The 14,379-nt window shown below is 40.1% G+C and overlaps 2 protein-coding genes across 3 annotated transcripts; one reads left to right on the plus strand and one right to left on the minus strand.

The window, feature by feature from the left end:
- Nucleotides 1–1,710, plus strand: EFCAB10 (EF-hand calcium binding domain 10). Its single transcript, XM_075081395.1, has 4 exons — nt 1–169; nt 312–476; nt 727–811; nt 1,314–1,710. The coding sequence occupies exons 1-4, from the start codon at nt 70–72 to the stop codon at nt 1,348–1,350; spliced, it is 387 nt and encodes a 128-aa protein (XP_074937496.1). The 5' UTR covers nt 1–69; the 3' UTR covers nt 1,351–1,710.
- A 153-nt stretch (nt 1,711–1,863) lies between these two features.
- RINT1 (RAD50 interactor 1) lies at nt 1,864–14,153 on the minus strand. Of its 2 annotated transcripts, none has more exons than XR_012658646.1 (14): nt 13,822–14,153; nt 12,509–12,704; nt 12,106–12,347; nt 11,768–11,941; nt 11,536–11,685; nt 9,895–10,051; nt 8,425–8,535; nt 8,038–8,263; nt 7,307–7,444; nt 6,371–6,570; nt 4,921–5,135; nt 4,075–4,255; nt 3,867–4,010; nt 1,864–2,653 (listed from the first exon to the last, which is right to left on the minus strand). XR_012658646.1 is itself a non-coding variant. In XM_075081390.1 (14 exons), the coding sequence occupies exons 2-14, from the start codon at nt 12,683–12,685 to the stop codon at nt 2,440–2,442; spliced, it is 2,304 nt and encodes a 767-aa protein (XP_074937491.1). In that variant the 5' UTR covers nt 12,686–12,704; nt 13,822–14,153; the 3' UTR covers nt 1,864–2,439. The 2 variants fall into 2 exon arrangements, 1 of the variants encoding a protein (XP_074937491.1); XM_075081390.1 differs by having other exon boundaries at nt 3,867–3,985.
- Between the last annotated feature and the right edge of the window lie 226 nt (nt 14,154–14,379).

A 14,379-nucleotide genomic window follows, 5' to 3' on the forward strand; every position in this document is an offset into this window, starting at 1 on the left:
TGACGGTTAACGGACGGCGCGCGCGCGTGCTGCGGAGGCGGAGCGCGCGCCGTCTCCCGGCAACGCGGAATGGCGGCGGGCGAGCAGCAAAGCCGCGAGTACCTGCAGCGGCACCGGCTCCCCGAGCTGCTACACCGCCTCGGCGCCCTGCTGCTCTACCACCGCCCCGGTGCGGCACCGCGCCCCGGCGGGCTCTGGGCGGGACCCCGCGCCCCCCGGAAAGCGGGGTGGGGGGGAGAAGGGGGGGGTGCGCGGCCAGCGGTCAACCAGCTGAGTGTCCTGTGTCTGTGGGCGCCTTTACTTCGTTGCAGAAAAACCACGCGAGTTCCTGATCCAGGCGCTGGAAAGGGTGAAGGCTGGAAAGCGCGCCGAGGGGGAGTACCCTTACCTCATGGACGAGGCCAACCTGGCCGCCATGTTCGAGCTGCTGGACGTGGTAGGCCAAGGCCACATAACGCCGGCGCAGTGCAGGGAAGGTGCGGCTCACCTGGGCAGCGGGCCAGGCTGAAGTGCTTGTATTTGTTTACACAGAATTATTAAAACCGTTTCAAAGCTACGCATATGTGCACTTTGAAAGTATCCGCACATCTGCCAGTACACAATCTGGAAAGTTAAAGGCGTTGACTTAAAGATTTAAGTTATGTGTGTTTACCTTTTATTATGTCTAGGCCGCTTTAAGATGTTACTCCAGGACTTGCATAGAAAATTCTCTTCCCTTAACTTTAGCTCTTAAAACCTTGGGACTGAGCACTGAAGATCTGCAGTTTGGAGCTGACACAAAGATCACACAGGATGTATTCAAGGAAGAAGTGTAAGTTTAACTGGAAGGGTTGGGGGGGGCAGGATATGCACAGGAGATATTTTACTGAGATTTATTTTTTTATTTACAAAACTATATAAATTAAAGGACTTGCTGGTTTAAGCTTAACCCCTTTACCCTGCACTGCAAGATTTACAAAGGCCAGTTACTGCCCGCTCTTGCTTGGCTTGCTGTAACCTGAACCAAACTGGGCGTTTTCCTCCACCATCCTCCCAAAGCAGACCTCGGGATCATCTGCCCCTCAGATCAGACAGACCAGGTAGCCCAGGGGTCCGAACACTGATCTAAAAACGTGAAATAGCGAAGCAGTGGGGTTTTCTTTGCCAGAGGTGGTAACGCAGCTGTAGCTGAAACAAGCTCAGAGTTATACTTTCTCATGGTTGCGGTATGGTTCTAGGGACAATTTTTTGGTAACTGTTGCAGTCACTGCAGGGTAACTGGAGCTAATTATCCTCATTGTTACCTAACTTTAATTCTTTTTTTTCTGTCTTAGGAAGAAAAAGATGCTGGAGAGCTGGGCTGTGTATTAAGTTTGAGCACTGGTTGCTATATATATTAAAAATAGGCACCATGCTCAATTCCTCTTGTTTTGTTAGCTGTGGAGAGCTGATTTTAAGCAGTACTCTCTTCTCGTTCTCCCCAGCCCCGTTTGAGCAATCAGCTGAAAAGCACCAATGCCAAGAACATGTTAATGCTTAACAGCACTGGAGGGGTATCGTCCAAGAATTGCTTTTCGTAATACAATTAGATGGTTAAAAAAAAAGGTAGAGATCTCTTTTACACAGTTAAAATAGTGTTTTGGAGTTTCCTCCTTCATTTTGGAGCTTAGAGTAAGGGGTTGTTTGTTGTTGGCTCATTACCAGTGAATAAAATTAACTTTAGGAGTTGGATTGTTTCTTAAGTTGTGTTTTAGGCTTGTGTGGTATTGGTTTGGGTTGTGTTTTTTTTTTAAGGAAAGACCATTTTCAGCAAGTCATGACAACCATCCACAGTTAAAGAAAAGTATCACTTCCAAGTGCTATTTTCAAATGTAAAACACAGTATTTATGCAACTTTTAAGGAGAATCTTTTATTAAAAAAAAAACAAACCTCTTGTACTGCAAAGAAAATAGTTTTAGTCATATTACTAAAAGAGAACAAAGTGACATACTCCTTCATTCCTTCTGTGTTCTGTGTACACACGTTCTAATACAGAACATCAATACCTGGGATTTACAGATATTTTTACATCATCTGTGTTACGTGAAGGCAGATCAGTGCATAAGGAAGAGCTGTCCATGCTGTACGCAGGTGTATTTACACTGTAAATGCTCTGTGTTCCTTAGACTGGTGTTACAGCACAGACAAGGCAGGCATAGGCATTAGAGATGAAAGCAGTTTTAGCTTCTAACTGCGATGGCCAGGCAGCTGTGGGAAGGAAGACTGGCGCAGTTTGAAAGCAAGGCAGTAGCGTTTTGAAATTTTTAAAACTGTATACAATAAGGTGTAAGATTAGATTAAACCAGTTTTTCCACATACAGCATTGAAAAAAAAATAACCCAAGTATATTACGACATACTTGCTTTGCTTTGTTTGAAATGAGCAATCTAGACCAAGTTATTAACCATTTCTGAAGTCTTTTATTTTCCTGTACTGGGCCAACTAGCTCTCAAATTGAGAAGTATCTCAACATCCTTTTGAGCTAATTTATAAACTCCAAGTTCATTTAGTGCTGCTGTTGCAGATGGCTGGTTTGGCTTTAATGTTTCATTTTCTGAAGCCGACTGTAGCACATCCTTCAGAAGCAAGGCAGAGCCAATATTCAGGTTCAGGATAATGCAGGCTTCTTTTATGCTAGAAGAAAAAATTATATGGATTAATATGAGAAGCACCCATCAGAGACGCTTAATTTTGTGCACACAGTGACTAACAAAAAACCTTCATGGACTTCTGGAAAGGCTCAGATGTACTGAACTGCTTAGATCAAGGCAAATGGTATACTTGTTTACTGCCTAAGCCTTTTCCATTGTGTGCGTGCATTTCATAAGCATCAATATTTTGCCTCCCAGTGCTTGGCATGGCTTTTGCTTCTTTTTCCACCAGTATTAAAAATACAGAATAGAATTTACCACTTTTTCTAGCTTTAACTACATTTTCCCCCAAAATAATTAGAAACTTCTTATTCTTATTTTAAGAGCAGTTTAACAAACAGAATCTGAACTGATTACAAGAATCTGAACATTTTCCCTAATTAATATCATTAGGGAGCAAACAGGTACCCTGTCTTTGTCACATTTTTTCTACTCTAAGTATGACAGATAGCCATGTACTTATTATGCATTATTTTTTATGGTTCCTTTGTGTGCCTATGTCCCCTTATGCTGGTAATAATATGTATGTATCAGTTACTTTTATGAAGGTGACGTGCTCAAAAAAAAACCCTTAAACCTGAAGATGTTACATGAATATTCCAATTTAAAAAATGTTAATATATAATCTTTGTCTTCAAGTGTTCACAACTGAATGCCATGCTCCATAATGATTCAAAAATATTAAGATTTCTGCCCCAATGAGCCTAGTTTAGCACTGGACTCTTTAAATAGCCCCCAGTCTTCTAAAAAAGATGAGCCACAAAGAATGTAGCTTCTTCTCATCAATGAAAGCAACTAGATTGCTACACAAGGCAATCCTGAGCAGGAACATAGTTTAAAGTAGTCTTTCTTCTAACAATAAAGGAAGGTTATTGTGTTGTAACTGTATCTTTGAGTGGTTTCTTTGGCCCCAGTTTTGGAAGTCTGTGCTACTTATTTTCCTTCCATAAGTTAAATTCTTCTAGAAATCCTGAGTGCACAAAATACTCCAGAACACACACCACAGTCTGTTGCTGTCTGCCACAGGCTGCAGAATCAAAACCTTCCTAGTTGTAAACACTGGAAGCACAAATGATCCACATACTTTGAGCAGGCATCAAAACTGACTGAAAACATCTTGGTGATATGTGAATCACGTGTATTCATCTGGACATTCCCTTTGGAAATACCAATAGATCAGAGGTTTGCCTACTTACTGCTTAAAGTAGTTTTCTGGCCTCTTGCAGTAGTGTGAAAATAAAGGGAAGAGATTTCTACTCATGTCAAACTGGAGTTGTGCTGCTCCTCCTTCATTGAAATGATTTGCCATAATTATCTACAAACATAAAGAGGTGCATCCACTATTCAGGTCAGTCAGTGAACACCTACCCTGAACTGCAGAGGTCACATCTGGCTGATACCTACTTCCTGGTATATGTATATATCCACTTTCTCTGCAAGCATTTGCCAGAAAATTTTGAACAGTGAGTGACAGAGCTGCTGTTCTAGTTGTAGCAAGCGGTCTCGCAGGGTCAACAACATTGGGCAAGCTGTGCTCGATAAAGACATTACTGCTTGCTCTGCTTGAGATGGTAAAGATAACCACCTGAAAGAAATTATTGCACTTAAGTAATTATAATGAAATTATTCATATTAAAACAACTGAAGTTAAAATTGTCCTTTAAAAAAAAAATCTTACTCATTTCCAATGGTTTAGAGAGAGTTCTCCTTTCCCATTTCAAATCTAAAAGTAATCGCAGTCTAATATTAAATGAAATTTAAATATAGCATTAAACTCATGCTTTAGTTATAAATCTCTGAATGTGCCATTCAAAGAAACTCCATCTAATCTAAAAAAATTCATGGAGGAGTTGTATTACTTTCATGAAGTACTTCAGAAATTCTACTAAGCAGCAAACATTCAAGAAGCCCTATGAGTCTGTGAAGACAGCACAGTCATTACAGGCCATTTCGTAGTAACCCTTTAAAATTACTATAAAGAAAATAATTCTTGCCCAAACTAGAGTGACCCAGAATTCTTCCTAGGGTTTTTAACATAATGTGCCCAGTAATTGTGGAACTACTTTAGAAAGCACAGCATTAAAACAGTCTTGAAGTGAGTGTTAAGAATTTTCCAAAACTTGCTGTCCTGCACCATTCCTACTCAGGAAAATAATTTTGCCTATGAGCTATTCCTGCCTTTGTTTACCTCAATATTTTTAACAGGAAATAATACTGTAATATGGGAGGAGGCTAAACACACAGAATCACCTCTCCTTTTTGTACAGCTTTGCAGCATCTTTGACCTCTCTGAAGACATGATCTACTTGGCGAGTCAGCATGTCGTGTTTCAGGCGTTCCAGGAGGTTGATCATTTCATCGAAGACAGAACTCTCCATCGAAGCCAGCTGCCCCAGCTGTAGTTTACTGACAGCATTACTTTCTGCACGAACCTCCAGTTCAGCCTGCTGTAGCTGCAGGAAGAACTAGAGAAACAAAACCAGATATGAAGACTACAAAAAATAATCTTAACATCTGAACTTTCTGTTGGTACTTTAATAGGCACTGTTCTAGAAAACACACTCCTAATACATTTATAAACTTAAAATTTTAATATTTTAAAATTACTTTATCTTTCCCCATGGTCCTAATTTAGTGAAAAAAAAACCCAAAATTTGGTGGTTTAATCCTAGCGACGGAACTGATATGGTTTCAGATACAACAGCAAGCGGGAAGAGATCTAAATAAATACTAAAAAGATATTTTCAGATTGACAGCAGAATGCTTAAAAAAGCCCAATTTTGACCTTTTTAATGTTTGCAAAACTAAACTACAATCTTTAATTCTAATTTGTTTTAGAAATAATAATTCATTAAATCATAAATTTGCTGGGCTGACAACAGCAAGAAAACGGATTGAGTTTAATGTGACATAGTGGTAACAACTTGTTGGTTTTGCTTTCAAGCAGATGAAGACACTTAGGTAGACGCAGCCGTACAACACGAAGGCCGCTGTCCTATTGAGTCAAGATTATCCTCTGCTAGAGCCACAGTTTCCTGTGAAGACAAAAAGAGTTTGGGGGCTGCCTATCTTACACAAAATACCTATTATTTCTACATACTTTACATTTAACAGTTTTTTTGACCTTTTGTACCAATAACCATAGAAAAGCTGAAATGCTACAGAACAGCCGTGCTGCCACCAGGCTATTTTATAGCAAAATAATTAATTCCCAATTCCCAGTTATCAACGAGAGGTTTTCTAAGCAACACCTAAACCGCATTGCAACGCAGATACCCATGCTGAATCCATTTCAGCCAACCCACCATGGGAGTAGTTCGAGCACCGCACGTAGGCTACTGCACACACTTCAACATTAACGCTGTTAATACTTGTTCAGAGAGCTCCACAATCAACAAATTTTTTATAATACAAAGCATGTAAAATGAGACTACTTCTTCTGTCTGTTCAGATTATTCAATTCCCCCAGGCTCTCTTCATTTCCCTAGGAAATTTATCATTAATACAGCTTAGATCTCAAACAATAATCTGCCCTTATTTATAATCTTTTAATAAATCTTAATTTACATCTCATTCTATTTTTTCAGTGATTAGCTCTTCTGAATACACTTAAACAGTGCTGAAAAGAAAATATTTGTTATGAAACGAACATCCAAAGTCTGCTTTTTAATTTCTTTTTTTAAGTAAAATAATTACTTACTACATTGTCAGCCCAGTCTGCCAACACTGTTGCTATATAGTTAACAGCATTAAGGATTGCACAGTATCGGAAGCCTAAGGAAGCTCTAGTCTCCTCCTTCATTACTTGAGTTAATCGTATCCTGAAATCATCAACTAACTCCTTCTGTAGGCCCAGGAACTGTAGTTTTCTGGAAGCTGTTGGAAGATTCTTATACCTATCTGGAAAGTTGTGAATAAAATATTTTTAGGTTTTCGAACACTGAATAAAAGCTTTTCAAAGGGAAACAGTACAGTCATCTTACTACACAACTTTACGCCTGTGAGAACATCATATAGCATTTACAACATCTGACATTTTAACCATTTCAGAGAAACTACTCAACGAAAAAGCTAAACATGTAAAGAAATGACATTCCTCCCCCTCCTGATTCCACTAGCATTTTGTATTCTAATACTTTAAGCAATATGTGATTATACCACACCATCCAGTGTGGCCCTTAAAGCACACTCACAGACAGTAAGATAAAGCCATTGAATATGTGGTTGTCTCCTGACAAGTAACTTGCTTTTACATTCTACTCCAAGAAAGCAGATGTTACTTAACAGCTTCCAAATTGTCACAGTCAAAAGGAATAGTAGGGTATTTTATTACTGCATCATAACAGATTATATTCTCTCAAGTATGAGCAAGTTTTAATATGCTAAATACCAAATTATTTTTTAAATTATTATTTTGTAAACATGTTGCTAGCTCAATATTATTCATGCTTGAGTTAGTGTCCAAGATACAAAATTAATAGGAAAGCTTTTTTAAAACTGCATACATCACAACTTTGCAACATTATTTGGTGACTACTGTTGACACTGGATATTTAGTAAATAAATCCGTTAGCTGAATTTTTTTTTATTTGCTATTCATTACAAACCAGAGAAATGCCCATAGATAAATAATTACCTGTTATAACTAACAACAGAGTCATAAAAGTTTCAGCACAGTCAGGGACTTTCATTTCATCCACATCAGTGATATCTTTGTATTGCGATATCCACGCAGCCTCTGATGAAAGCATAGAGTCCATTTTCTGAAGAGCAACTAAGATGCATGAAACTTGTAAATCACTTAAGTTTTTAATAAAAAAATTCTAACAAAATCACTCCAAAATATATAAATGCAAAAGCCTTATCTCTAGGAAGTTAAATTTTATATTTTCAGGTTATAAAAACTATTGATGTCTGGCTTCATACAAAACCAGCTTTGCTATATCTGCATTTGCAATGCTGTTAACAGCTCTGTCAGAGTTGATTGGGGGCTTGTTTTGCCTTTTTTGTTTAGTTGGCTTGCTCCTTTCCAATATATTTTCTCTTAATTTCTTAAAAGTTAATACATTTCCTTTAAATTTAAAGTTCATCCTTGTCTGCACACATATAAATACAACAGTTGCCTAAAAATAATCCTACTGATTCCAAACAGCTTAGGTGCATGAGTCCTACAAACTAGAGAGGCACCATTAGAGTCTAACCAATTTTTAGTCAAAATAATCGCAGGGTATAAAAATATGTATGTCTCATGTAGCAGCCCCAAACAAGTGACTTATTTTATTTGAGAGGGCTATTCGTGTAAGTAGACACATACTTTCTTTCTGATTGTGCAATATAAAGGCCAACAAAATCCATTGGAAGTCTTACATTTTTTTTCCACTGTTAGCCACCTTTGGAAGCAGGATTCTTCTGACAGAATATGCATGCAACTGGGAAAGCTGCTGAGATACCCATGAACGCTGTATAACTCTCTCTCAAACAGAAGTACCTCATCCACAAGGTGACAGAAGAGTGTATCGTCATACAACAGGCATGGAATATCAGCAGCCAGCTTCTCCAAAATCAGCATCACTAGAGCACGCGAGAATTCAAGCTTTTAAAAGAAAAAAGTGAATAAGATGTCAGAGATAGGAAAACTGCTACTAGACCAAGTTAAGTCTCACCATATACTTAATCAGTGGAAGCGGGCTTGTACAAACATCTATCAGAAGTTGACTTACATATTCATACACACCAAACCATGACAGCACTTACCCCAGCATTCACTGAAGATCCTGCCTTGTCCAGTATTGGCTGAATTTTCTCATCAAGGAACTTTGTGTGATTTCCAATCCACATAAGCACTTGTGTTAAATACCACTCAGGCTTATTTAAAAAGAAATGAAAATATTAAATGCATCCAAACAACATTTATTCAAGTGCTACTAATATTTTAAGACAAACTTCAAAAAATATCACTCTCTTCCCCTGCCTTCTCTTGATCTCAGGTCACACCAGTCTCACTGCATTTTACTTAGCTTTGGTTCTCATTAAAGCAAAATTAGAGAAGTATTTCTGGATTTGAATTGTCTTAAATGCACCAATTGAGCAAAAGCTCAATTTTTTAATCTCCCCCTTCTCTACTGCTTTCTCACCCATAAGGTCCTCTTTTCTGCTTCACATATTTCCTGCTGTTCTCCTGTATGGTCTTTATTTCTTGGTACAGCAAAAAGGATGCACTCCTGAGAAAACTCTTCCCAGCAGCTCCGTTCTTACTGTCATTGTGCCCAGTCTCAACCCACACAGGAACTGGGGAATCTATCACCTTCTCAGTTCACATTATAATGCCTTTAAGCTCTTTCAGTTTCCACACCTAAATATATGGGCTGTAGCTTTTGATGAAATATTCTTTCAATGTTAGTGCAAATGGAAGCAATTCGTGTCCTCATCACTCCCAAGAGCCAAAGAATAGTCTGTTGAACTGCACTCTGATTCTTCACATTTTGTGTCCATTTCTCATTTCTGTATTAATTTTCACTTGTCTACTGGTTTTGGGGGTTTTTTTTGACACTCCCTCCCCAGCTTACCAAGATCATTGTGAACTCTGAGCCTGCCCTCTGAAATACTTGTAATCCCTTCCAGGTTGATGTCTTTAAAATATTTTACATGGGTATTTTCTTTATTCCATTATCCAAGTTATTACAAACCAAACCAAGCCAAAAACCCAATGCAAAATTGAGCAAAGCCCTGTTGGAATACCTTTCTAATCTGACACTGGATTATTATTATATAGCAGTGTCTTTAGACTAATTACATTTTATATACTACCAGCAGAATCCAACATTTTCAGTTACATGATGGCAGCAAAAGACAACGCCAAAAGTCACAGCTTTGTACAGCCTTTGAACTCAAGCAATGAGGAACATTGCGAAGCCATTTGCAAAGGGACAGAGGAAATGAATCAAAGTTTCTGAAATGATGGCAGTCAGTCTAAGATTGTAGTAACACTTTCTAAAGGATTGGGCAAGGGAGAAATATTGCCTGGCCCAGAGATAATGCCTGTGCCTCTGAAAGGTCTCCAAGCACTATCTTGATATCTGTCCACACTTAGGCAGATACAAGAACTGCACACTTTTGAAGAACCTTAATTTCAGAAGGGAAAATGTTAAAGCTATACAATTTAAATAAAGCAATCTATCTGTTGCTTAAAGAAAAAAAAAAAAATCAAACTGCTTTCTCCCATACCTTGTTTAAAACATTGGTTTGTTTATTTCCAGTGAAATGATACTTGAATCTTTTTTGAAGAGGATTCAGCATTATCTGTATTGGAAGGATAATGGGCGGTGATGGGGGTAAAGAGTACTTTTCTGGAAATTGTTTAGGTTTGGTTAACAGTGCATCTCTAAGTTTGACAGTCAAGGACGATTCTGAGTTGAATTCTTCTGATGACTTAATTTGAAAAAAATGGGTTTATAAAAATGAAAACTTCATAGTTCTACCTCAGTGGTTGAAGGCAGTATTATGCAATCAATACAATCCCTCAAATATGAAGGATAGTCAAAATACTTCAGTTGATATAATATTTAATACAAATCAGGTTGCTAAGGATTATTTATTCAATAGCAATACAAGTCACTTAAGTCAGTTTGATTTAGAAAACTCACATTATTAAAAAAAAAAGAACACAGAAAACCACCATTATCAGTACCAGACACAGGCTGTCCAAGAGACAAGCTTATTTCATCAATACCTATAAATATCTAAAGGGTGGGTGTCAGGATGATGCAACTAGACTCTTTTTAGTGGTGCCTGATGACAGGACAAGGGGCAATGGGCACAAAGTGAAACACGGGAAGTTCCACCTGAACAGGAGGAAAAACTTCTTTCCTGTGCGGGTGCCAGAGCAGTGGCACAGGCTGCCCAGGGAGGTTGTGGAGTCGCCTTCCCTGGAGACATTCAAAACCTACCTGGACGCATTCCTGTGCCCCCGCTCTGGGTGTCCCTGCTCAGGCAGGGGGGGTTGGACAAGATGATCTCCAGAGGTCCCTTCCAACCCCGACCACTCTGTGATTTCTCAAAGCAGGATGAAAGACTCGAGATTAATAAATGCAATACATGATATCCCATTTTCACATAACTGATTTAAGTGACCCAGTCTGCCAGACCAAAACTGTCACCAGCTCAGGGTTGTATAGAATGGCCTTGTATCTTCCCACTCCATGATTGAAGGGATATTTAAAAAAAAAAAAGCAACCACCACCACTCCAGGAAAAATTGCATGGTTGCATTTTAGCTGTGCTTTGTTTAATTCACACACACACACAAAAAAAAACCAGGATGAGCAGCAGTGCCTTCTGATTAATCTCAAAGGCAGACTACTATTGCTGCACGACAAATCCTTCTGCAGCCTCCCTTTTTGCACAGTCTCCTTCTGAGACATGTATCTTTAGCTTTTCCTCTTTTTTTTTCCAGGATGGGACATATTAAAGTGATTAAAGCTGATTTCAAACAAGGTGTTTTTCAAAGGACAAGCATTAACTGTGTAAAATAAAATACACATCACCTTTTTTTTCATTAACATGGGTAATCTTGCTGAAGCATATAAAGCCTGATCCTCCTGAGCTGTCAGTTACCATGAGATCACTAGCTGGGATGACTTGGAGTTACAATGTTGCTACTGCCAAAAAGGACAACTCTGACACCCGGCTTTGGCGCCGTTTGTTTTCTAAACAAAAAACCCTACATTCTAATGTTAATACAAAGTAACATAAACTAAAATTATCTTCTGTCTTTAGGGAGGACAAAATTTTAAACAATTCTCAAGAATGTGCATCTCTGACATTTATTGTTTTTACTAAAATACACCACTACTATTTAAAAGGATACGAGGTCTGCAGTTTCAGAAGCTGACAAAACAACATCTCCAAATTGTTGTATACGTCAGGAGCACTGGCTGGTGCAGCAAGGCCAAATGCCTGAGACTGTGGTGGCCCCACAAATGGCCAGCGGAGCTGGGTTAGCACCTCCTCAAAGTCACTGCAAGGCAAAACGAGCACTTCAACATGAACCTTTGCATTTGTACAATGCAAAGATGAGGGAGTGACAGTACATCTGTTACCTTGACAACTTGTCCTTAAGAATTTTATGCCAGAATTTAACAGTGGACCTCACAAAAGCAAGAAGATGAGAACAAGATGACTCCTGAAGTTTAATATCCAGTTCTGCCATGAATGCTAGAGTACTTGCTGCCTCTGGAACGTTGTTGGTCATCAAATATTGCTGAATGCTATCACTACAAAATACAAGAAAATTCAAGACCAAAAATTCATTAAAGATAACAGAAAGGAACCATTTGTGTATTGAAAAATTAAGATTAAACTTTCTCAAATCTAAAACATTCTAATAATGGGACATACTAGGTTACCATAGAACATACACACAGTACTCAAACTTTACCTTAACTCTTCTATTCGTGAAATCCATTTCAGATAGGACAGGTATCGTTCAATCTCTTCTACCTGACTAATCAGTATATCAAGATCCTCCATCCATGGCTGAGCTTTTAGTAAGTGGCTATTGATTGAACCGGATAGGATAGTTTCTTCCTCTAGAAGCCGACTCAGAGACTTTTTAGAATCTTCTGCATTCTTTAAGGCATTCTGAATTTTTTTAGGGACTTCTGATGACACTGTAAGAACCTACATTCACAGAGAAGTAGTAAGTCTGACATAAAAACACTGCACTACGTAGAGTAGTACAATTTGAGATATTAATGCATTGCTTTAATTTAGTTAAATATACTTAATCAGTCATACAGCATATTCAGAAGAGGGGGAAAAACAAAAAAAAAGATGCTTACCTGTTCTTCTAACTGCTTCTTATTTTCAGACAGCTTATCGATAAGGTTGTCTAGTTTCCTCAGAGAATCATAGTCATTTCCAACTTCTCTTTCCACAAATTCAGAAACATAGTACGGGATATCACAATGATCTAGATCTCTAGTGACTTCTTTCTTTCTAACAGCAGTGGTTGCCATATTTTCTTTCTCTGCAATACTGATTATATGATTTCTAATTAGTCACCACCAAGACAGCACAACTACCGATCTACTGAGGACACAAAACTCCATGAAAAGATGGACAGTTCAATTTAAACTGAAACTTAAATAAGATATTCAGTAAATGTACTGCTTTAAGTGAGACAGTTTGCTGGCATAAGCCTTAGCTGAGATATGATAAAATCTTGCTTACACATCCAACAGGTGATTTATCATACACTAATTACTGAAGAGAAATATGCCTGTTAATTTCTTCCTTACCCAAAAGCATCAATTTTATTAAAAATAATTCAATATATATGTAGTTTCTAGATATGTAATATGGTGAACTTAATAAAAAATACTAGAAAAATATATCTTTGTAAAATACAAAGGAAGATAACAACATTCTGCTTTATCTTTTCATACTGTTTAGTGTGTTCCAGAGATATCAGCTGATGACTGACATATTACTAGCAAACATCCACTCAGGTCTTGCAATAATTTGTAAAGTAAAAGCATCACTGAAATATTTCTAAGAAAACCCACACAGTATACCAGAAATGGCACTTGCTGATCCATGTGTTTGGCAGCAAGTGGACAAAACCAGACTTGAAATCAAGAGGATAATCGTATACAGTGAAACAAAAAAAGGCAATAATGACGAGTGTTTGGCTAGTTCCATTCTCAATTTTTTAATAGCACTTTCAAAACAGTCTTTAAAAATTAAATTTATACACTTGCGCTTTATCTGCTATAAGCTTTAATTAAGAAAAAAATCTCTATTAACAGACAACAGGAAAGAGTGAGAAAATGGTGCAACTGATGAGCCAAAGTTGGAGAAGCAAGAGAGAGCACCAGGACAAACAAACTGGGAGGCCAAGTGTTGCTGCGGGAGAAGCAGATAAAGAAAACAGGGTAGTAAAAAGCACCGTGCTGTTTCCAGCAATGAAAACAAATAAGACCGCAGAAGACTAGTAGCCAAGTAGCGCTCTTCTCTTACTAGAGGAAAGGAGACCTCTAGCCAAGTAGTGCTCTCTCCTTACTAGAAGGGATCGCGATACAGGAGGGAGGCGCCGGACACCGGGGGCATCCCCCGACTCCCTCCCGGCTCAAGCGCGCCGCTCTGCACCCACCTTCACCAGGGGGCCGCGCCTTCTCCAGGAGCGTTAAGGCGGGTCTGCGGGCCCCGGGGAGGCTCCGGGAGAAGCCCCCCTGCCGCCTGCGGCCCAGGCCAGGCAACCGACCAGCCTCTTCTCCCGCTGCGGGCTCTGCCCCCGCGGCGGCGCCTTCCCTCGGCGGCCGGCCGGCGCCCAGCAGCGGAGCTCGCACAGGCCCGCCGAAGCCAAGGCCGCCCCCCGCCGCGGCCGGCCGGTACCCGCTGCGCCTCCGGCCGCCGGGCCGGGTCCCCTCAGAACCCCGGGACTCCCCCCGCCCCTCCGATAGGACGGCACCCCCCTCGCGCGCCGCAGCCCCGCCCCCGCCGCGTCAGCAGCCTGCGGGCGGCTGGTCACGTGCGCCCAGCTGCAGATGCGGCTACGCGCATGCGCCACACGGGCCGCCCCCAGCGCCGTCCCCGCCCCTCCCAGCGCGGCGGGCTCAGCCGATTTTGTTCCCGCGCGGAAGGCGCAGCCTCGCTCCCTCAGGCGCCTGCAGCGCTCGGCGCTGCCCGAGCCACACCCCTCGCCTGAGGC

The sequence above is a fragment of the Phalacrocorax aristotelis genome, chromosome 1 (genome assembly GCF_949628215.1).
Source record: "Phalacrocorax aristotelis chromosome 1, bGulAri2.1, whole genome shotgun sequence".
Classification (NCBI taxonomy): domain Eukaryota; kingdom Metazoa; phylum Chordata; class Aves; order Suliformes; family Phalacrocoracidae; genus Phalacrocorax; species Phalacrocorax aristotelis.